The sequence below is a fragment of the Diadema antillarum genome, unplaced genomic scaffold, assembly GCF_040938485.1.
Source record: "Diadema antillarum isolate AM-2024a unplaced genomic scaffold, OU_Dant_1.0 seq00001146_RagTag, whole genome shotgun sequence".
NCBI lineage: Eukaryota > Metazoa > Echinodermata > Echinoidea > Diadematoida > Diadematidae > Diadema > Diadema antillarum.
Genome location: NW_027271958.1, coordinates 23952 through 48484, shown reverse-complemented (window position 1 = coordinate 48484; position 24533 = coordinate 23952). Strand labels below are relative to the sequence as shown.

The window sequence follows — 24533 nt, the reverse complement described above, 5'->3', positions numbered from 1 at the left end:
GATGTCTGGAAGTTGTAATGTCAACTGGACAAGGAGCAAACTAGATGACATAAAGAGACATACAACAACAATTAGTCTTGTTTGCCATATTTGGTGGTTTCACCACATAAGAATACAAAATGAATGCATATCATTTGTGCGCTTCATTTGTCACTTTTCAGCATATAAATAGACATCATGTAAACAATACATAATCAATGTACAAACAAAAACAAATAGAAGTGCTTTACATCTAGCAGTGATGCCTGTGATATACTAAAAGGAGCAAGCCAAATCAACTCTTCATTCACCATAGTCTCTCATACATTTTTCGTTACTTACAAGTGGATTTCAGCATCAGTTTAGCATTGGTTGGCAATTGCCACAGAGTAACACCATGACAGTGAAAATTCATCATTTGTGACCAGCGACAACGGTTTCAGACAAAAGTCAGGAATTTTGAAAATTCATTTTTTTCACTGAATCACACTGCCCATTTCCTTAGCTTTGCATTGATATAAAACACTTGTATTCTCCAGCACCATAAGTGGGCATAGAAAGCGAAATATAATGCACTTTTTAAGTTGTTAGCCTGACAAAACTGCGAGAAAACGGGCTTTGAAGATTCACCTCTTTCTCAAAGACAATGTCAGAGCGGCGATGCAAGGTGAGAATCACCCATCCGTACGATGGTGCCAATCGATATTAAGCTCCGCCTCTAGCAACCACAGCACCTTCTGATCGGCTCATTGAGAGAGTCAAATTTGCCGGGCACCTTCCTCGGAACTCAGCGTATGGAGCCGAAAAACAATGTGTTTCGCTCGGGTTTGTTTACCAGTACATCTTTCAACATGACGGATACGATCATTGCAAGCTTGATGGTGTAGGTGTGTATGGTGCACGCATTACCCAATGGGATCCACACGCCATGCCGGTGTGTACACGCAACAGGAACGGGTGACGAATCCGCATATTTACAAATCGCGTTTTCATTGTGGTTGATTTGTCTTTATATCATTGGGGACCCTTTCGCAGGCAGAAAATTTCTAGAGCTGGCAAGGGTCACACTTCCTGTATTGTTTTGTTTTTACAAGTCATGCATATGTTGCTTTGTGCGGTGGTATTTCTTATATAAAAACAAACAAACAAACACACAAACACGACTAGTTAGTTTGGCGCAATCTTGACGTGTAGTATTTGAATATTGGTCATATATGACCGCTCCTTTCCTCTCGTCTACTGTCCTTTAAGTAAACCTGCTGTCAGTATATTTACGAGTAGACATATTTGAGAATATTGTAAGTTTTCTTTTCACATGACTATGTCATACTGCAAGTGACAGGTGAGTTTCTGATCGCATGTTGCACGATTTGTGTAGTGATTTGCGACTCTGATATGATCAAACCATGTTCCCCATGTATCTGTTTACACGTTGGAGGTTAGCGCTGTTGTTCACTTTTTGTTTTACTTCTGTTGTCAGACATTGCAGTAGAATAGCTCAAATAGAAAGCCAAACGAAGAGCACACACTACAGAGCGAGCGTATCTATTGTCACAACAACAATGGAGCATGTAATCGTGCACGTGTGGACAAAATAGACGTGTTTCTAAAAGCCGAACTATATTAATGTGTGCGACGCACCAGACAATCGCATGCGAGACCCTGCGCCGTAGCAACACTGAGCATATTGGTGCCGCATTCGAATAAAGCTTGAAACTGACAAGTGCGATCCAACATAGGGTGTTTAATATTCCATTTTCGATAGGAAAACTTAGTCTAACGCTATGAAATTTAGTGTAGATGTAGAAAACATATCAAAGATTTGATTTCTTCAAAAAAAAAAAAAAAAATCGACAAATAAATGGTCAAAATCTTTGTACCCCGCCTCGGAGGGAATTTGCTCTTGCGACTTTTGCCTGAAACTGTTGTTGCGGGTCACATTTCCAGTTTGACCTTGTGGCCTGGACATCACCCATTTCTTCATGAAACCACCTGCAATTAAATTGATGTGGGTAATGAGGAAAGTAACGTAAGTCACCTTCTACACCTCACCTAAAATCATGATCACTTTCCTCACAGCACAGCAACAGCACGTCATTCATGATGCACACGCTGCCAGGACTGTCCCGAAACAAGGCACAGCATGCAGGATTCTGTAGACATGTGTGCATGAGCATACAGCTGTACTCAGACGCTTTCTTATCCCGCATTCTCAGAATAGCTCTGCAAATTAAAGGGATGGAACAGTATTGGGGGAGATGAGAATTGGGCATTTAACTTTTTGTGAGATACCAAGAAAACAGTTATGAAATAGTACAGAGCATACTATTTTAAGAGGAATTCAAAGTTTATTTGATGAAAATCGGGTTTGGAATGATTGAAACATCCAAAAACAAAGTAAAATAAAGCGATTGTAATAAAAGGTGGGTCCCACACTTTATTAGAATCGCTCTGTTTTGGATATCTCAGCCATTTCAAAACCAATCTTCATCAAATAAATGTAGAATTCCTCATGGAATTACAATGTACATGCTCTTTCATATTTCATGAGAGGTTTCTCATTATCTCACCAAAAATGTTAGAAACCTGAAATTAAGTCTCAACCAAATCTATACGATCCCTTTAAAAGGAATGTCTCATGATGGCATTGCAGAAATCTCTCCTACCACAATCAAACTTTTCTCTGCTTTACCTAAACAGAACTTCACTAAAACAATTACTATAGTGGTTCACAAAACAAAACTAAAATTGTGACTTTGATCACCTTTAGATCAAGGATGTTTGTAAATTATGTAATGTGATTTTTGAATATTGTGTTTAAAGCTTGCTGACAAGACAATTACTGATCTGTGAAGTGTCCCAGGTAGAACATGGAAAAAACGGATCTACTTTTTACATTTGCCATGTTACAATTAATGCAAAATAAATTGCAGTTCAGACACTTTCATGAAATTTGCCCTGATATAGTGTGAAGAATCATAACATGTGAATATTTTAGGAAATATCAAGTTATGTGGAAATGTACTCTCATTGACAAAATTGTCAATGACCAAAGCTAACTGAAAGTGGGAACAGCGTGATGAATTACTCAGAGAAAGTTTCTAATGTAACATTATGAGAAGAAAGACACATCAAAGAGGGCAAAGTAGTGTGAATATGATACTGATCACTTACTGCAACATGGATGGGAAGAGTAACTTCCACACTTGCATCTGGGCGGCTTCATGACTGACAGTCAAGTTGTTGAGGAGTTGAATGGAGCACCTGAGAAGGACCAAGGCAGGTTCGTCTGCTTCAGGACATGATGTAACAATTTTCAGCAGCCCCAGGACTGCCTGCATAGCACCAGAGGACCTGTGCATAAAACCATATAGGGTCTTTGCATCATTTTCACACAGCACACTTCATAGATGGATGAATTGCTCTGGATATATTACATAGATATTTATATGAAGCACTCAAACTTCATCCCTCTGCTTTGAGTAGTGATGATAGAAAATTAGTCTCGGACTCTTGATATTCCAGTCAAAATATTACCGTATTTACTTCAGAGCATAGAAATTATTGTCATGATATTTCACTTCATTTGATCCCTGTATATGAAGAAAGATATGGTCTTTACTGAGATAAAATAGTATGAGACTGACATAAATGTTTAGATCAGTGATCACTAATCCTTTTAACCTACAATAGTATTGATTGAATATTCATTTAAACTTGATTTGTTTCATAATGAAAGACATATATGTAAGAGATGATTCAATAATGTCTGCTGTGCAACTATCTCTCACATGTTTTGCATCTCGCTCAAGCTCATTGTCACTTTGTCATTTCATTATTTATGTGGCACTGTCAGGGTTTACACCAGCGCAAATGATTTTATTTCAGATGGCAGTCTAGGAGATCCCAAAAATTTCAACATGAACAGTGACTACTATGGCAGGTTATGCCATTTGATAACACTTTGTTTTTTTCTCTAAGGTTTCTGTTATCCTTCACATCAAAACATGTCTTGCATTCATCCAAAATGTCATGACTTCATGAATGATGGCATTGACTTCAAATCGTACATTACAAGGGCACATGTTTGGAAAGTGAGTCGCTCCCTGTTCAAACTTGGAGCCAATGTACTCCTGCCTGCCCTGTCACAACTTTTAGTAATATCACTTTGATCAATACTTCCTATGGCCACTAACTTGATATGTCTCCCAAATTTTTACTCATTCTAAGGAGACGTACAGTATTTACACCATAAATATAAATTTCCTAGTTAGATGTCTTCAAAAATGTGGTACATAAGTCACATTACCAACTGAGAAATAACGTATCCAAAGTTTCCCTCCCAAAGCCAAACACAAATTTCAAGAGAAAACAGCACATTGTATGTAGCGTCAAAAGTTTATAACAAGCCTCCTGATTAATCTCAGATGTGAAACCCAGTTGAATAGATTTGTGTCAAACATTAATTGTACCATTTTCCAAACTCCGTTTTGTCTTCAAAAATGTGGTACATAAGTCACATTACCAACTGAGAAATAACATATCCAAAGTTTCCCTCCCAAAGCCAAACACAAATTTCAAGAGAAACAGCACATTGTATGTAGCGTCAAAAGTTTATAACAGCCTCCCGATTAATCTCAGATGTGAAACCCAGTTGAATAGATTTGTGTCAAACATTAATTGTACCATTTTCCAAACTCCGTTTTAATATGGTAATTTTCAGATTTGTATTTTTTTTTGTCTAGACTATTTTTTCCCTTTGTTTTTTGTATCTACATTTTTTTTTTACCCTTATCAAACTTTGTTACTGTATTTTTGTTTTGTCAATATGTTTCTTGTCGTGTTTGTGAATGCAATTTTTGTTTTGTATTTTACTTTTGTTGTTTTATACCATGTATGTTGATATATACGGACTCACTGAAAAACAGCCCTGAGGCTGATAGTGGGTCTTTTTAAACCGTATTGAAATAAATAAAACAAACAAACAAACAAGACACTTTTGAAGAAGGGTGTTAAAAGTTTGACATGCGGGAGTGCATCATGTGATGAGTTTTACTGAAGGCAAAACGAAAGTGTTGCCAACTTACAAAATGGCATCTTGATTGATTGCACTCTGTGCACAGGAATTACGGAAGATGCGAATACACTCCACACAAGGCTGCAGTGATGGCAATGATTTAAATCGCTGCTCGTCTTCATCATGTCCCTCAGTGACAGTCTCTGCATGTTGTATGAACAGGTTGGCTAGCTGCTGAATATTTTCCTTGGAAATGTGATTTCTGTAAAAGGAATAAAACATAGGCCAGGATGAGAATAACAGGCCTAATCATGAAATATGTCACCTCTCACCCCTTGGGTGTCTCTCTAGTGTGTACAAAGTTTATGAAGCTGCGGAGAGCAAGAAATGTCATGTTGGTAAGCTGCATGCACCGACAAAATGAATGGCAATTGCGGGAGCTTTACACCTTTAGAATTGAAATTTAATGATATGATGCACATTATTTAGTGGAAAATTTGGAAAATTGTCAATCCAAAGATGAGTCCATGATGAGTTACTAGATAATGTGACACTTGGTTTTCATCAGGTTTAAAGAAAATTTGTTTGACCTTATCCAATAAAGCAGTTTTTTTTTTTTTTATAGTTCAGAATATAAGGTATCGATCAAAGTATGACAATCTGGATGCAAAAGAAAGCTTTTGAGTCTGCAGACAGTCAGTAGAAAAGATGAAATATTGGAAAAATATTTTTTATTATGTCATTAATGTAATGTTACATAAAGTAATAAATGAGAGAGGTCCCAGTAAACTGCCACGAGGAACACTGCAATTAACAGATTGCTTGCAAGAGTTCCGATCAAATAAAGAAACATACAGTACTGTATTGTTTGTGATTGGCAAGGCAGCTCCAAAACCATTCCAAGGCCTGTGCTGTGAGCACCAAAGCCCTTGGAACTTCTACCCCCCCCCCCCCCCCCCCCGAGCAAATTTATGAAGCGCACTGCGCATACTTTAATTGTAAGTGCCTGTAGGACGTGGATCGGTGTATACTGGGTTTCGAAGTCCACACAAATTAGGGCAAAACTTGAAAATTTAACTGTCAGACAGGATTAACACGGTTTTCCCCTCTCTTTCCACCTTTTTCCTCATTCTCTCCTTGCATTTCTCTCTGATTATAACAAATCTGTAGGCACTCTAGACCCCATATTTTCTGTGAAAAAAACATATATTATCTGAATAATTCTGATTATCATTTCAGAGTCTACTAAAGTAGAAATAAATACTGTCATGTAATATCACCATTACCGGTTTGCTACCTGTCTATTTTACATCTTAAATTCCTGTTCTCTGTTGACCACTGCCAGGTAAGGGCTGACATCAGCTTCATGCAGGTGCTCCACTTATAGACCAACTTCCCGAGTGATCCCATTACTATTCCGATTACCAAGTCCATGTGAATCCACCTGGCTGGATCCACCGCCATGGTGCATGGCCATGGTGGTGCTACCCGCCACTACCAAGCCCACGTACGGGTACGAGACGTCCACCCCGCCTTGAGCTAGCCGTCGTGGCCCCCAGCGCGTGCCGCTGGTAACAGCTGCACGTGCATTCTCCAGTCCAACCTCCATGGCATGGGCCCCAGCCACCGCCGCGAGTATGACACACTCATGGCTCACCTGAATGACGGGTCTTTACTGCAAGTCACAAGTTGCTGCAATATGACCAGGACCGTGTCTTCCAGTGGTTCCCCAACAAGAGAAACGAACAAGCAACTCATGGCTTCCTTATCCATAACTGATAATACACACTAATTTGTATAACGGCTTTCAGCTCAAACCACAGCACGTCAAGGCTCTTGCCATCACACATACATGTATCATATCATATGCATGCACAACATAAAACATCACACATGTGTTTACGTTTATGTACAATCCGCAATCAACGTTGAGGGCAGCACACACAACCTTTTCACAGAGCCCTCCCAATTTCACGATGCCTTTTCAAAAATTACTGCTCTACACTCCAAATAATACACCATCCTAATGTATGTAATCAGCTTGATATATTAACCTGGTAAGGAAATCCTCTCCAAAATTGTATCGATTTCACAACAGAAAAAAAATTCCTGCAGAAAAGTGCAAAAATTATCAAAATCGGATAAGAAATAGGCCTAAGGAAGTTATGATTTTTTGAAAAAAACACTTCTTGACCAATCGTTATGAAGTTGATATCATGCTCTCACAATTTATTAATTTCATGTACAGAAATAAAAAAATTTCATATTTCAGCTGTATACCGGTAAATGTAAAACTTGCCTAAAAACCACCCAAATTAATAAAAGAACAATGTTAACTCGGATATATTTTGGTATGGTAATATTCTTTTGCCTGTATCACTAGTAGCTATAAAAATAACAATTCTTTTCCCGAATTTCATATATAAAATACTTGAAAAACTGTCTGTCATGCTTCTTTTCTCCCCTTAATCATTGTCTTTCTGTCCTTTGCAACCTAATAACTGCATTTATTAGAACCTCATGCATTCATATGAGGAAAATCACTTCACGCCATTTTTATATCACATTCGTAATTCGCAAAAAAAAAAGAGAGAGTAGATAAATAGAAAATGCAGGAATGCCATACTTGTAAACAGTATTACAGTATTCTGAGGTCTGAAAAATGCATTTGTGTATTTGTATGTGTGTGTGTGTGTGTGTGTGTGTGTGTGTAAAAATAGTGTTTTTACTTTTCCTGCAATAAATATGTTTAGTAATACAGTTTGAGGAAAACAGTAATTTTCCATGAAACCTACAGTATTTTTGGCAAAAAAACAAACAAGCAAACAAACAAACAACACATAACTGCAAATAACAGTTTTCTTCACTGCATATACATTCCCCAGTTACACAAACCAGACTACTATGACACAACAGATATGTGGAATAATGAAGAGTAAAATTGAATGTAAAAGATGATGTTTATTGTATGGTACACAAAGTCAACTCATACAGTAAGGTGAACTCTGAAATGATACTTCAGTATCAAGACTTGTTAGAGACAAACCAAAAGCACATTGACACGATCTACTTCAAAAAAGATAGCCTTACCTTCAGTGTTTCCTACGTGAGCAAAATAAATAAAAATAATAATAGTCTTCTTGAGAGCATTGGTGGCGTACAAAATGAAAATGCCTTACAATTTCATTCCAAAATCCTCAAAATGTGTACAACAATATTATCCGTGTATACATCACAATACATCTATGCCTGACAGTAACAATTATGCACACTACAAGTGTTTCCTTCTCCTGACTTGCCTGAGAATTTCAGAGAAATTTCATAAATTATTTCTAAAAACTGCAAATGCAAATTTGTAGAAAACATCGCTTTCAATACAACTTTTGCAATTTTACTATTCATGAACAGAAAACAATGAAATGACATAGCATGTGGAGAGATGGATTTGCCATTTAGCCATCTGTTTTCATAGTAAGTACAATGTAGCTAGCAATGCCTCTTCCCACAGCACTCAAAGCTAAACATCTACATGGTCAACAGCAATGAAGCACTATTCAGATTCCTCAGCCAATAAAAAAGCTCATCCAGAACAAAAAAGCAAAACCTGTATTTTCTTTTGGTTTCTTTTATCTCTGCAATGAAGGACTTTCATATGAAGCATGGCAAAAAGCTAAAATAAATATTTTTGGTCACGTTTCACATGAAATATTTGATGGTATAGAGCCAATATAAGGGAAAATACAAGCTACATTGTGTTTGATTTGAGAATACAAAGCATGTCACTTACCAAAATAAAAAGTAGCAAAAAAAAAAAATGCAAGACATCATTTACATGTTCATGTGTACATGGTCAAGTACACACACTATGTACACTATTTTCTCTACTCTCCTACGGTACATGTTGTAAGTGCAACTTCACATATTGTAGTTGTAGCACTGCACAAGATCTGTATTTGCATGGTAGTGTATTGAAGTCATGCACCATCACTGTTGGATGTTTCAGCTGAAATGTGAAGGTAGGTAAACGCAGGCTAAAGCCGAACATAACACTCGAACAGCAAAGACAAAACAGACAACATAATACATGTATACTCGGACACTGCTGGCACATAAATGTACATTGTAGCTGGCTTTTCTTTTTTTAACAACTGTAACTAGGCAATACAGATTGTACCACAATTTTTAAATAAATTAGATTGGCATTAAATTGCTATTTCTTTTCTTTTTCTGACAGCATCTGTCTGGCTCATAAATACATACTTCCTGTTTCTGTTGCAAATATAACATTTCTTTGTCGTAACATCTATTTTAAGGCAAAAATAATCCACTACTGACAAGCTGGGCCAAGGCGATTGTTGCCAATTTGCTGATCCTTCTCTTGTGATTCCAGTAGCTAATCATAAGTTTTTAATTTGCAACACAGTAGTAGCTACACATATTTACAGCATTCTAAGATGTCAAATTAAGTTGCTAGCTCTGTGTTTACTGTACATTTACTGATTGTTAGCTTCATTCATCCAGATTTGAAGTCATAATTACCACAGATAGAGGGGAAATTATCATACAAATAACTATAGTAGCATATACAGTGTATATTGAGTTTTACATTTACAAAAAAAAAAAAAATGCATAGTGCATTAATGAAACTGAGAATGATTTACAAACATGTAGCACTTCCCATCCTGGGAATCAACTGCAAGAAAAATTCAAAGTAACTGAAACACTTCAATCTTATACTAGGCTACATATATTACGACAAACCTCCATCAGTTTATCCCACTTGGTTTTTCTGGCAACTACACACACATCTAAAACAGCCTCACCTTTTAACTTTTAGACCAAAAAAAAAAAAATAAATAAATAAATATATATATATATATATATATATATATATGTACTTACTATGAAAAGTTGACCATCACAATCTACTTTCAGAATTATTCGGAAAGTTAGACCAAAAGGATGGTTCATTGAAACTGAAGAACAAGCCCTTCATTTCAATAAGGTATCTCATGAATTTATGGGGGCAACAAAAAAAGAAAAAAGGAAATAGCTTGGCATAGTACTTGCAACTACGAGCCTTCATTTCACACCAATGATAAGCACATGCAAAAGCAGACAAATATTTACAAAAGCTTAAATAACATTCTTGATGCATTTCTCATTCATCGCAATAAATGCACTGCCATCACATCACATTTTCTGCTGTAAATGTATATACAGGTGAGTACAGCTGTCTTCGTTTTTGTAGTGATGTCACACTCATGGGTGGGTATATTCGCTTCACAATTATTCAGGACTGTCTCTATTTACTCCCATCATTTCAGGCTAAAGGCAGCCTTACTACAAACGTAATGTACAGATTTTTTCAACTATTCAGAAAAGTCACCATGAAACAGATAGCTCCCTGGCGCGGCTTATGTTGCTAGTTCCCCTCCACCCCCCCCCCCCCCAAAAAAAAAAATAAAATAAAAATGATATTCTCTACATTAATAAAATTGCATAACTGTTGCTATCAAATTAGTACAATCTCTGCAAAATTACTTTGCCATAATAAATCCATGTCATACTACTTCCTTTTCTGTTGGTACCTTGGTCAATTGTAAAGAACAATAAAATCTGTGTCAGCAGGTATTGTGGATATACCTAATAATACCGAGGATTTATGTTTGATTAAAGTAAAAAGCTGTATAAGATTCTCATATTATCTCTTTAACCCAATAGCCAACTGATTTGTTTTGACCCTACATCTATAAAAATTGAACATTGATAGATTTGAAATGTATGCTATTGACAACCAAAAAATCCATGTTAAAATGATGAAATTTCATGTGGATTTGAATACATTTTCCTAGTAACTTCAGACATACAAAATCAATTTTCAGCTACAACAGAAATCAACTCTTAAACTCTTCTAGACTTCATTATTGTCACAAATCCCTGTTCTATTGGATAAATTAAGCCTTGAAATATCTTCTTTGTTTTCTTTTTCCTGTAGTTCATCATGACTTAAAACATGATAAAATGTAACAAGGACACAATAATTTTCCCCCAAATATGGAGAAAATATACTTATACAAGAGAAAGTACATCCAGTTGCAAAACTTCATGAAAGAAGAAGGGTGAATGTAGTTGAAATGTATACACCATATTGTTCACAGCTAATAAGCATAACAGTGTTAATAACACTGATTTTGACATCCAGGGAATGCAAATGCAATAAAAATACAGAAGGCTCTAACCCATCCACTTTTATAAATGCACACAAATCTAATAATGGATAATCTCTGCAAAACATTTGGTGAACACAATTTACTTTGACCATAGAAATTATGCCTTCATACCGACAACCCTTCAACACTACTAACAAATGCATATGACTTCTTTCATTGCAGTCGTGTACAGTTAAAAAAAAAAATAACAATGGCATGCTCTACTCATACTTGTAAACTCATTTAATGGCAACAAATTTACTCAATTTCATTATTCAAACAATGTTTTTTCATTAAATCACTAAAAAAGAAAGTGTTGAAAATGTAACAAGAAAAGAAGGTGAACAAAGACATCTAAACCTAGCATGTACATTTGTATTTACACTACTAGTTAAGCTATCCTTGAGTTCATTTGTATTGCATTGGAAAGGATTCAAACACACGAATGTAACAACTCTGGGGGCATAGTGAATTGGTTGATGGGTACCAGCATTCTGCTCGCAATGCTGGAATCAACACTACCACACTCAGCAACACTAGATGAAACAGCTACAGTGTACTGTGCACTGTACTGTATGTCTACAAACTGTATGCCCTCTCCTCTCCATGTATCAAGTTTTTCACCACATATTCGATGGCTGTGGATGGGTAAAAAGCCCAATGGTTAAAAACAGTGATTTATGTAAAGTGCAACTATACCTAACCACATTGATTTCTGCCGATTTGTTTTTATGCAACAACTAAATTGTTTGAAAACATTTCTTCATTTGTCTTTCTTTGTTGTGGGGGGGGGAGGAGGGGCACACTTTTTCCTCTTTTATGGTAAGAAGCAGTATGAACTCTAGCTTGGGGGAAACACTACTAGTTTTTTGTTGTACTGCCTAGGCAGTCAGCTAGCTATTTTTGAAGATATGCATAAGTATGTCTTGAGTGCATATCTACATATGTGCATTGTGAAATTATACTTACACTGTATGCAATTTCTCTGACTGTAGCACAACTTCATTTCAATGCTTAAAGTTAGCAAATTAAGTGGAATGCAGAATATTAAAACAAATGTCTACTGCATCTTTTCATGTCATAGCTACAGTGTAAAACTGCAATTTATCTGCCCTCTGCGATTTCTCAACACTGTTATGCTCTGAGATGTAGCTGAAGGGCATAGCACTGTTGAGAGATCACCTCGGGGTAAGATAGTTTTAACCGTGCCCCTCGAAGAAATAAATATTTGTATAATATAAGCTATGCACAAACATTTATGCTATCTCTATCCTTCAGTTGTTTCCTTCACTCATATCCCATCAAATCTAGTTCAGTGAACTTGTAAACAAGGAATAATGAGAGAGAGGGAGAAAAAGGTTTGAGTACATGTACCTTAAATAACATTGCTTTCTTTGGGTCTCCACCTAGTTATTCACATGTCTCAATTCACCTTCAAGAAAGTAATAATCCTGTTTGTAACATGCTCAAAATGTTCACTTCTGGGCGTTTTTTTTAGCCAAAAAAAAAAAAAAAAAAAAAAATTATAGACAAAATGCAATGCATTTAACCAACATGTATTCAAGCATTCCTCAGAGGGATCTTCAGCAATCAATTGTTCAGTTTCATGACAAATGATCTTAACCCAACCTCTACCTTTTATTTTCTAGCAAGAAGGATTGCATCTCAACACCCATCTAGACATACAGGCTGCATAGACTTGCACCCACGGGTGTTCATGCTTGTCAAACTCTTTTCTAGCAATTCGCAACAGTGCAAAATTAACTGGAGCATCTCTCTGAAGTCAGAAGTGAAATAGGATGTCTTGGTACGCAAGGGCAGCTGCTTTAGATCACATACAAATCTACTAATTCATGAAAATACAGAGCAACTGTCTCCCATCAAACACACCTCAATACCAGGAAGACGAAAGTATGTTTTCATTCTAGCTTTTAGCAGCACAGACATCTGCTATTGCTCTAGCATGGATTGATTGGTATATCACAAGATCATTGTATTTCAAACATATACTGAAATTCTTTCATTAACTCTGGACATATGAAACTGTCTAAAAATAATTATAGAGATAGCATGACCTGACATGTATATTGATTATTACGTACAAGTAATTAGAGAGCATATTATACAAGTTAGAAGAAATTTCATAGCACAATAATGAAAATATCACCTTTTTTGACAGAATGCATACTGAAAGAATGAAAACTACTGCCATATCAAACCAGATTTCAGATGTGGCACCAATATATGGAACCAGGTTTGATTAGATCTTGTGCACTAGCATTCTAATTACAAGAGAAGAGCACAGACATACTCTCAAGAAATTCATGCCTCTTATAACAGGACTTAGATAATCATGGACGTCACATCTGCTACACAATATTCAACATCTGAGAGATATACAAGTTGTATTGCTGGGATGTTAATACAATACAGCTGTATCATCTTTTCTTTCCTACTCTTCATCCTATCATGTGTGATTTTGTTTTTCATCTTCCAAACATCTATTTGCCTTCAAGATAATAATGATTTCCGTCTGTTTAACATAGCATAAAATTATGCAGTGCACAATACTTTATACATGTACTCTTATCATACACTAAGCTTGAATAGTAAATCTCAAAATATGCCAGAGACACAGAGAAAATACACTTTGTAAACATGGACTTTTTTGAAGAATACAAATATCTGAGTAAGTGGGTATTCTCTGCCTTGAATTATGTCCTTAAATTGACTTTGATATCATACATGTATTACCAAGATACGCATTTGTCAATGGTCTTCACATGAGTGGTTCTTTGTCTACCACCATTAGAAAAGAATCACATTACACCCATCCCACATTCTTGGTCTCTTTTAACGCCTTTCTCAAATACAAAATTTCAAGACAAAAATAACATCACGATTACAAGAGCATCGAGTCTTTAACAGTTCTTTCTCTCACAACAGAAACCGATGTGACGATTGCAGAGGGGATGATGATTTGAATATTGAATATATATGGGTGAATCGCTCATGTACTCAGCTAAAGATAATTATTTTCCCTAAAATGTTTGATGAATCTCCTTGATGAATCTCACAAAAAACATAACATCATCACTTGTATTCACTTAAAACATAACATTGTTTTGTGACTACTCGCAAAAATAATGCTGAAAAAATAAAAGGGCAGCAACACACAGAGACAACATTTTGAGGAGCACTATCAAACAAACTAAGTTTTGGCAGGCATTCCATAAATGCCAGTATCTTTTGATAAATACCATTTCACTTCAAAGACTTCAAAAAACATGATAAAATGGGAGGCATTGAATATTAGAAAACTGCTCTTCAACACGTGGGAGGGTTTTACAAATTGTTGATAAATAAAATCGCATTCAGAGTTGAATACCAATGGTCCTGCCATACCTGAGATACCTCAACGTGTACGTGAGCAAATAAATAATTGAATTATTAAAGGTACACACTACCTCTGCTACTGCACAACACCACCACTACCCTCCACTCTCCTGACCTGGTCTGGAGCAGAGTTTGAAGAGTCCATCGTGGAAGTCTCTGTAGTACCTTTCTTGGCATCAACCTCCATCTCAACAGCCTCTGAGTTTGGATCCACGTCCGGTTTCATCTCAACATCCTTCATCTCCTTCATTTCAACATCGGCCGGCTCACTCTCATCGGGCTGCATCTTTTCGCTTTCATCGGCACTCTCCGAGCCTTCCGTTGACTGGGTCGTAGGGTAGTAGTTCTTCAGTCTCACATGCCACGCGATGCTGATGCACGCTGAGATGGTCTTAAACTGGTGGACCACGTTGCGAGGAATGAAGTAGATGTCGTTGTCACGGAGACGGATACGAGCATAGCGGATCCCTTGCCTTCTGAGCTGATTGAGCTTTGCATCTTCTACCCACTGAACGCACTGCAAAATTATTAACCAATATATTTTATACATATTTGAAGGACAAAAACCTTCCTATTCTGCATCCTAGTCATCATTTAATAAGTTTTCCTCACAACACAAATTCAAGAACACAAACACATTGTACAGCACATGATTATCATTACTTCATCTAATATCTTCTAATTATCTATATTTTCTCTCTTTTTTTTGCATTCATGAATACAGTATTCACAAATAAAATGGCCTCTAATATGGAGATGTGTAACAGTTATAAAATGTAAGTGTTACCTTGAATTCAACATTTATGTAGAGCACTGCAATGTACTAGTGATCTAAAAAATCAGCATGTAACAAGTTGCATTTCAATAGCACAGAAGTTTGGGGATGCGCAGATGTTTGTGAAACAATTTTTTCTGTCATCAGCCGGACATTGAAACAACAAAAATAATACAGATTCTTTCTTTTTGTGTGCATTTTTTAGGACTGTTAACAATCTTTTAAAATTCCCTACAAGAACTGGGACGACATTTGTCTTCAGCAAACACAAAGCATGACACAAGATTAGACATTCTATATGACTATCTTTAAAAAACTATAGTGTGCAAATCTTAAGCTTTTCTGCCATAATACAAGAATGGATCAGTCTATGAAATACTGGACTGATAGTGAAGTGTGGAGACAATCAAACCTGAGATACTGGTGGTTCATGTAGATCAAGCTGCATTGCTTCCACCACGTCAATGAAGTTACCAGAATGAAAGGCAATGACATCCTTCACATCACGGTTTGGTCCCCTGAAAGATGTTTTAAGAATGTATTTTTTTATTATCATTATTATTATTATTATTATTATTATTATTATTATTATTATTATTGTCATTATTATTATTATTATTATTATTATTATTATTATTATTATTATTATTATCATTACTGTTATTGTCATTATTATCATCATCATTATTATTACTATTAAAGGAAAGCATATACATTACACATAATTAACGCATGTTTCACATACCTCTTACACTCAATGTCTAACTTTGCAATGTTGAGATGGTTAGCCTAAGCCTTGTTGATTGTTCGCAAAATCATAACACACACTAATTATCATGTCCTTTTACAGTATGTCTGCCTCTAAACAAGTTTATCAGTAAAATCTGTAATGAGGGCACTAAGACTGTTTCACTTTCAAGACTACTGTAAAACCCATTCATGGTCATACTAACTCTACTTTATACAAGAGCACAATGGCACAAACAAAATGATGAAAGTTTCATTACAACCTTACAAAAATAAGAAAGTTGTGTAAAGAATTTGATAGTGCAATACACTTATGAAGCAGGGACTTTAATAAATTAATAAACTCATATTACATAATGTGATCATGTACATTGTAACCTCCTCTAAACACTTCTACTGACATGCACACAAAATCTTCTTAAAATACCTCTTTCTTTAAAATGTATGAAATCAATCAATTTTGTCTTTTCTACAAAATTATTCAAGCAGTGTACAACAGCAGACTAGGCAATGACTTAAAAATGGGGCTAGATACAGTGGTTTAAGTTACTGACTAAAATTTATATCATCAGTTTCAAATAAACACAATTGTAAGTTGATGTCATTACAGCTTCATCTTGATGTGATGGTGACAGACATCGCTGTTTCGTACAATATGAACAATTTTAGAATTCAATGACTGCTTTAGTTTCTTACCTAATTGTCAAAAAACTTTAACTTTTCTGTTTTACTTGAAGATAGAGTGTAGTTTTGTTTTAAATCAGGAAACTACATGTAGGATCCCCTGAATCCCAAAGATAATGGCCATACAATAAACAGACACACACAATTCAAATAATCAAAATTACATTTTTTCCCCTTGCTGTTCTAAAGTGACACACCATACCTACTCAGGGGCAGATCTGGCAATTCTGTAAAGGGGGGGGGGGGGGGGGGGGGGGGGAGCCTTTACAAAAATTAAAGGGGGCGTACGCCCCCCCCCCCATTTTTCTTTTTCTTTTTTGTTTTAACGAAAATCAAAGGGGGGTATGCGCCCGGTGCACCCTTGCCTAGATCCGCCACTGCTACTGGAATCTATCTAACATGGCTAGACTTACCCATGGTCATTGACATGCACTGCTTTCAGTATGCCTACAGCAGCCGTTGTCATCCTTTCAAATCCCTGTCCAACATGGTCAGCATGGCATCTTGTCCGATCCTCCACCAGAATTTCACGGGGTTCTGACACACGGGGAAGATACTGCAAGTTCTTCAGCTCATTTACTCCAGTTCTAATCACAATGCAAAAAGAGTTACCAAACATTTATTTTCTTTACTTGTTTGTATAGAACAAAATATTAACCTAAACAATGACATATTTCAACATGATGCCCAGCACAGTATGACACATGTATGCCCAAACTAGACAAAATTTGATAGAAACATTTACTATATTTTGTAACAGCAAGTGGAATGTTTAAACACAAGTTCAGATGCACACAGAATTCAATTTCTACACCTGTCTTGGCTAATATATGTACTCTTGCTCATCACACTTCCATGCTAGAGGAAAAATTAATACAAATATGTCTTTAATGAGCAATATCTTGGTAAGGTTTCCAACTTCAAATAGATAATCAAGGCAGTACCTACTGACATACAGTACACATAGGTTGACTTTACAAACTGATTCTGAAACAAGACTTTCCAAGTGTCCCATATTCATAATCTTCAACATTTCTATGCCAAATCAATTCCATCTGTTGGGAAGAATGTAAGCTCACACATTACTAAAGGCTGACTGCAACTGATCGACACTCATTTACAGTATAAGAATATTTTTCTTTGAACAAGACTAACCTCCTCTTCTTCATAGGGGACTTGGGCAAATCGGCTGGAGGAACAAGTTGCTCACCAGGGCGGACCCATAAGATGGGGCCGTCATTACTCTCACTCCGGGACTCCATTTTCACTGAGGAAAGAGGACCCCAGGGCATGGAATGCTTCAAGAACAGATTTTCCTCCAGTAAACGCAAGCAATCCTCAAAATAGTCTCCCACTTCTTCATTGACTGTTCCAACTAAACTCATCTGCAACAGTGGGCCTGAACGGTAAGTTCCGTTGCAGTAAGTCTTCTCCACTTCTGAGGCAAACTCGGGCATGGTAGTAGAAATGATGTCAGACTTGCCAAGCAGCTCCCTTTTCACCACCGTGTTTGGATGGTTTACACAGAAGTACTCCAGGAAGTCTGGTAAGTAAGTTGCAGAGTCGTGAACAATACCCATGACATGCTCACACACCCCTTCCGATGTCTCATTAAAAACAAGTTGAAAGTACTTCTCAACAAATTGCTGCATGTGTTCAGCACTCAAATGAGCGATCTCCTGGCTGTACACATGAATGACAGAGGCACCGCCATTTGGTTGCCTTTCCACGTGAATGTACTTTGTAAAGTCAATATGCCTCGGTTCTGGCTCTTCTTGGCATGATTTTACCACAAAGTCTCTGTCAAAAAAGGGCTGTGCAGCATGGGAATCTCCTGGAATTTCAGGCTTTGCTGGTGAAGGCATTTCGGCACTGGATTTGGATTGCTTGTCAATGGGTGATGGCGAGGGAGATGGGGACTGGGAAGGTTGTGGCGAAGTGCCCACACGGCAACTGTCGGGTGGGTAGTCCTGCATGGATCGTTCCTCCCGCTGATGGTGCTGATGGTGGTGGTGACCATGGTGGTGCCGATGCTTGTGCTTCTTGGGTTTGCGGGCGACGATATCAGATTTTTTGATGTGAAGTTTCAGCTCACACAAGCCATCCTTCTTCACAATCCTTGCTGGTGATGGTGTGGCAGAAACCCCTGGGGATATCACTGGCTTCATTTCATCTGAAATATATCATGAAAAAAAGCTGGTTAAGTAAAAACAAAAACAAAAAAAAAATCAAAGCCAATATGATTGGATGTACAACACAGACAATGATTTCCATCAGTATGAACAAATGTACATCTTTAACATGCTGTGTAACCATCTTGCAGTAACATTTGGGTATTCCTACCAGTTCCTATTAAACTGAAGTCCCACTGATCAATTAGTAGTCCAAAAATTCCTTCAGCTCTTCTTTCCTTTTAAGTATCTTTCTGTACAATGTAGGGATTTATTTTGGCTTTTTGCAGAACTACAGTCCTCCCTCTCATCATACGTATCATGACTACATGTCAGACAGAGCATCAACCAGCTACTTGTAGTCCTTCCATTTAGATCATGTACATTTGGATCCAACAAGCTGAATGACAGTTGTCATGTTAAAAGTAACTGAAAATCATATTCAAATGTTACACCCATACAGAAAATGATGAACTTGGAACAAATACCCAAGCTCCATGTTGGAATTTCGGAGCTTGGGTATTTGTTCCAAGTTCATTGTGTCACTGCCAGCAACCAGGGATAGCCCAGTGGTAGTGTCGCTGCCTTGAAAGCAGTAGATGACAGGTTTGAGTCCCATGGTTCCTTGATTTCTGACATGTTTGTTAAATTACAGATTAGCAGTTGGGCAAGTCCAAGATAACACGCACGTTACGTATGGGACATTCAGAGACTTTTATGACCTGAAAAATAGTGTTAATGGCCTTTGATCATATTGAACTTTATCATGGTGATTGATATCTAGGAGAAGTATAATCATGTAAAAAATTGCGAAAAATGACCTTGACAATTATATTCTAGAAGAGAAAATATGTGCCATTACGTATGGGACCAGAAAATTTTTGGTTTTTTTTACATTTTTTTCAACCTCAAAACTCTCTGAAAGTATTTCATTCTACAACTTGTAACTCACTGTGATGAAAGTCACAACACTCAAGATTATTACAGGTAAGTTTCATGTCATTAGGCAAAAAGCTCTAATTACAGGTTCTAATTAAAGAGAGACATGACGCGTTACGTATGGGACAGTTACGTATGGGACACTTTGTCCCCCATTCATTTAGTGTGTGGAGAACCATGTTTATGGGTATTTTGCATAATTATTGAAGTAAAATCAGTTGAAACTACTCAAATACTGATCCAGATTGTCAAGGAAACAATATTCCCCAAATATTCATCATCATAGTCATATTCAATCATATTTTCATATTTTATGACCAACCTGAGTATGCATGCCCTTTGTCCCCCATTCGTTCAATGTGTGGAGAACCATGTTTATGGGTATTTTGCAAAATAATTTTGCAAAATACCCATAACCAAATTTTTGCATTTAATTATTGAGGTGGAATCAGTTGAAATTACTCAAATACTGATCCAGATTGTCAAGGGAACAACATCCCCCAAATATTTACCATCATAATCATACTCAATCATATTCTATATTATTTATGACCAACCTGAGTATGTATGCCCTATTTTAATCAGGATAGTTACTACTAAAAAAATGAATATTTTAAAGTGTTTACTTCCATTGATGAAGGGCAGTTTGCCATTTAGTTTCAATAAAAAACAACTTGACACAAGAAATATTAATCTTGATAGATAAGCAATACCTGCTGCGTGGAATTCCAGTAATCAAGTAGATGTATGATGTCTGTCTAGCAGTCAGGTCATTGATTTGAGTCACACCTCAGTATGTATACCCATGAATTTTGTTGTGGCTACTATTGAAAACTGAATAAGGACAATTTGTGTATCACTTGCAATAAAAAAATAATAATTTTACTTTATTTTTTTTTTATATCACAACCATTTCAAATTGGATCTCCATCAAATTAACTTTGAATTCCTCTAGTCTTAGAATTGTATGCTTTTTAGTAATTCATATTGTTGGTTTCCAGTCATCTCATAAAATGTTGAAAACTGAATCCCCATTTCTACAAAAACTATACCATCCCTTTAATGCTGATTTTCATTGTGTATTTTGCCATCTTCCCTTCCCCCTTTCTGAAAATTGTTCAGTCAAGTACATGTATTGTTTCAAGTTGGGATGCTTTCTCCAGGATGATTGACCATTTGTGCACTGAGAGACCTTCCCAGCTAGCTGCATGCATTCACATGCAATATATATGAGGATGTCCCATACGTAACGCATTTGTCCCATACGTAACATTATTTCAATGCCTAATAAAGAATATTTCTTTTACTGTTTTTTTCTTTTTTCTATGGTATTTAATTTCTCTAAACAATAAATTAGAACTTTCCAAAAGGGCATTCAAATAACCTTAGCAATTTCAGAAAAAACCTAAAAAAATGACCTCATTTTGTTACGTATGGGACATCTCATGATAGGACACGAGCTAATTTGCATAATCATTTGCATAATCCCTAAATTTTCATACCAAGTTAAACTATTTGATGAACTTCTTATGTCCACATATTAATCAAATATCATTTGCTTTCCTTTGAATAAATATGAATTTTTATAAATGTCCCATACGTAACGCTGTGTTTTACATTTATGCAAATGAAGCCCTTGAAATTTGCATAAATTTACATAATATCATTTTTTCCTCCATGGAAATCAAAACTTCAACTCATAAGCTTCAAAATGATACCAAATATGTCAATATTGAGCAAAGATGAAATTTTGCCTTCTGAGGGGACCTTATCTTGGACTTGCCCAGTTGTGATCTTACAAATTTCATTTGTAGAGGGAGACAAATTGATGAAAATTCATACCTCATCCACTTTTACAGTGACACCCAATAGACTTACAGATGTGCTCTACATGTAGCTGTTCACACCACTATAATCATTCATACATGTACTCATCCCCCCTCCCCGAAATGAATGGCACTAGCACGAAAAAAATATTGTTGCTGTTAACACTTACACAGTAGTATTCTGAAGAGTTACATGTACATTTCCCCAGCCCCCTCCCCCTTCCCCCTGAGGGAAGGGATATTACATTGTACAATATGATAAATAAACCACAAAGAATTATTTTAGGCGACTCAAAATTAAGGTTGGGCACAGGTAAGACCTTACAATGACACTGATATCTTAGGTCACAGAATGGTAAGTACTGTCATATGTTGCAGCTTCTAAATTATGTCATTACACATCACCTTTGACAATTAATGCAATCAATGACATTAAATACATGCATCACTGGACTGGACACATGCAGAAGTTGCATATTTCAAATTCACTAGTACTTTAGTTGCTCACTCCTCCTCACATATTCTAAGCTAGCCGTAATACACACGTTCTTCATAAATTAGCCAGCCACTGTGATGAATTGACATGTATGTTAACATTGATCTACGCTGGTGTCTTCTGTAAATGCTCCTGCACTATGAGACGAAAGCAGCGATTTCCTCTGAGTAGGCCCTCACTTGTTCTCTGTTTTCTCCTTCTTTTGCTTTTACTCAGTCAGAGCAACATTAGAGGGGGAAAGAGAGAGAAAAAACTTAAATAACAATCTGTCGAAGGGAAATTGCCTCCTTCATCCAAAAGTCCAGGAACATTACAGATGCCAGCATGCCCTGGACAGAGTCATCACATCAGTTGTCAGTATATTACAGGAGAATGTGCATGATGCGATGACAGACATAGATCTACATGTAAATTTACATGCACTCATTGCATATCCATTCAGGTACACTGTGCACATAATCATCATCATCTCCATCGTCAGTATACTGAAGTAGTGGTCTTGTCCAGGCTTCGGTCATTCCTTCAAATCCTACAAGTGCATAAATTTAGTCAGAAGAGGATTAACTGTACTCATAGATCTACATTTTAGACTAGCGAGCAAACATTTAACAAGTACCATATTTGTAGGTTTTAAAACTCGGCCCCTTGTAATGGGGATGTGAGGGGCCAAGTCTACCCACAAATACGGTACGTATTTTTTTATTAGTACGAACTACTGTATACACAGCCATGTCGCTGCACAGCAAGTTACACTTGTGTACAGCGACAGGGCTGTGTATAGTTATATTACGTATTAGTACATGCGTCCAGTACCGTACTACTACCGTAGTTATGTGGATAAACTCGGCATAGCGGGTAAACACGGCCCCCAGCGCGCGCATTTTTTATAGATATAGTTGTAACGTGCGCGCTGGGGGGCCGAGTTTACTCGCTATGCCAAGCTTACCCATAAGACTGTAACTGTTATTCATTGCAATAAAGTAATTTCTAATTGCCAAAGTTTGATTGAAAAGACAGTATGAACACAAAAGAAGCTGAAACATGGACACACAAATAAACTTAGTTAGCCCATATATATGTATGTCTGTGCTGAAGTTAAGCCGAAAAACAATTTAGTCCCCTAAAACTCAGGATTGCCTAATTCTGTTGAAGTAGGGCCTCAAGTCAGTAAATTTAAACTTTTACTGCCCTGCCCCTGGACCCGGTACCTTTTTACTCCCTTGGCCTTGGTACTTCATGACTTCAACCTAATTGTGAGGATAAAATTGTGTGCCCCAGCTAATCTTCATACCCCTGGATTGCCCTGATGATTTACTTGAAATGTTGCTTGTTCCCCTTGTTGGTGATTGAAGGTCTCTCTCTTCCCCTCTGCTCGAGGACCTGCTGTTCCTCTGGCTATGTCGGCTTGGAGATGGAGAGAGCTCGGGGTCACTTGTGCTTGAGTAGCGCTGCCGATAGGGGTAGACATCCTCCGTGTATCCCGAGCTGGACAGCCTCCGATAGTCATGCTGCACTCGCCTTCTCTTACCCGACTCAGTGTTGATCACAGTTTGATCATTTGGTTGATTCTCTGACTTCACATCAACAAATACTGGCGTACCCGATGAGATATCCTCACAGGGTGCCTTGTTTTCGACGTCTGAAACAAAGCCTGTTTCAGTCAATTCAGTAGAATCGGCCATGTTGTAAGTTGTAAAACGACCATTAACGAGTCACTTCATCTCATTCGTAAGCGCACGTTCTATTTCCACGAAAATATGAAAAGCCAAAGTTCTATATAGTTTCTGTGATTTCTGTGTTTCGGCTCAAATACTTTGTAGGGTAATACCCTGATGGCTAGATTGGGAGAAAAATATAACACTACGTTGCGATGCGAGCATAAAAACATACCAGCCCAGCTCCGTTAGCTTGTTGCCACAATTTCACATGTGTGCGTTGTGCATGCGATGCATTAACCTGCATGGGATAGCAGATGTACATGTACGTGCACTACAAAGCGTACGCAAATTTCCTCACTTCTCTCAGTTCCTCGAATAAGTATGCATTGGGTGATTGAAGTGTGCATCGCGTCATCCATGCATCGCTCCGTACTAGTACTCCAGCAAATTCATCACGCCGCGTCATACGACGGTACTTAGTAGTACACGCGTACGCACAAAATATACTAGTACAATGTACAGTATATCGACTCTATGCGCGTACCAAATTTGTTTGTTTTTTTCGCATGTGTGATCTCCGCAAGATATTAGTTGTATACAATCATTGACATCCAACACCAATACTCTGTATAA

General features: G+C 37.1%; 1 protein-coding gene across 2 annotated transcripts; it reads right to left on the bottom strand.

Moving 5' to 3' along the window:
• Window positions 1-13376: 13376 nt before the first annotated feature.
• LOC139744201 (lysine-specific demethylase RSBN1L-like) lies at window positions 13377-24150 on the bottom strand. Of its 2 annotated transcripts, none has more exons than XM_071654651.1 (5): window positions 23534-24150; window positions 17966-18983; window positions 17224-17397; window positions 15792-15897; window positions 13377-15121 (listed from the first exon to the last, which is right to left on the bottom strand). In XM_071654651.1, exons 1-5 carry the CDS (start codon window positions 23922-23924, stop codon window positions 14681-14683), a joined length of 2130 nt encoding a protein of 709 aa, XP_071510752.1. In that variant the 5' UTR covers window positions 23925-24150; the 3' UTR covers window positions 13377-14680. The 2 variants fall into 2 exon arrangements, with proteins under 2 accessions (XP_071510752.1, XP_071510753.1); XM_071654652.1 differs by having other exon boundaries at window positions 23558-24150.
• Window positions 24151-24533: the final 383 nt, after the last annotated feature.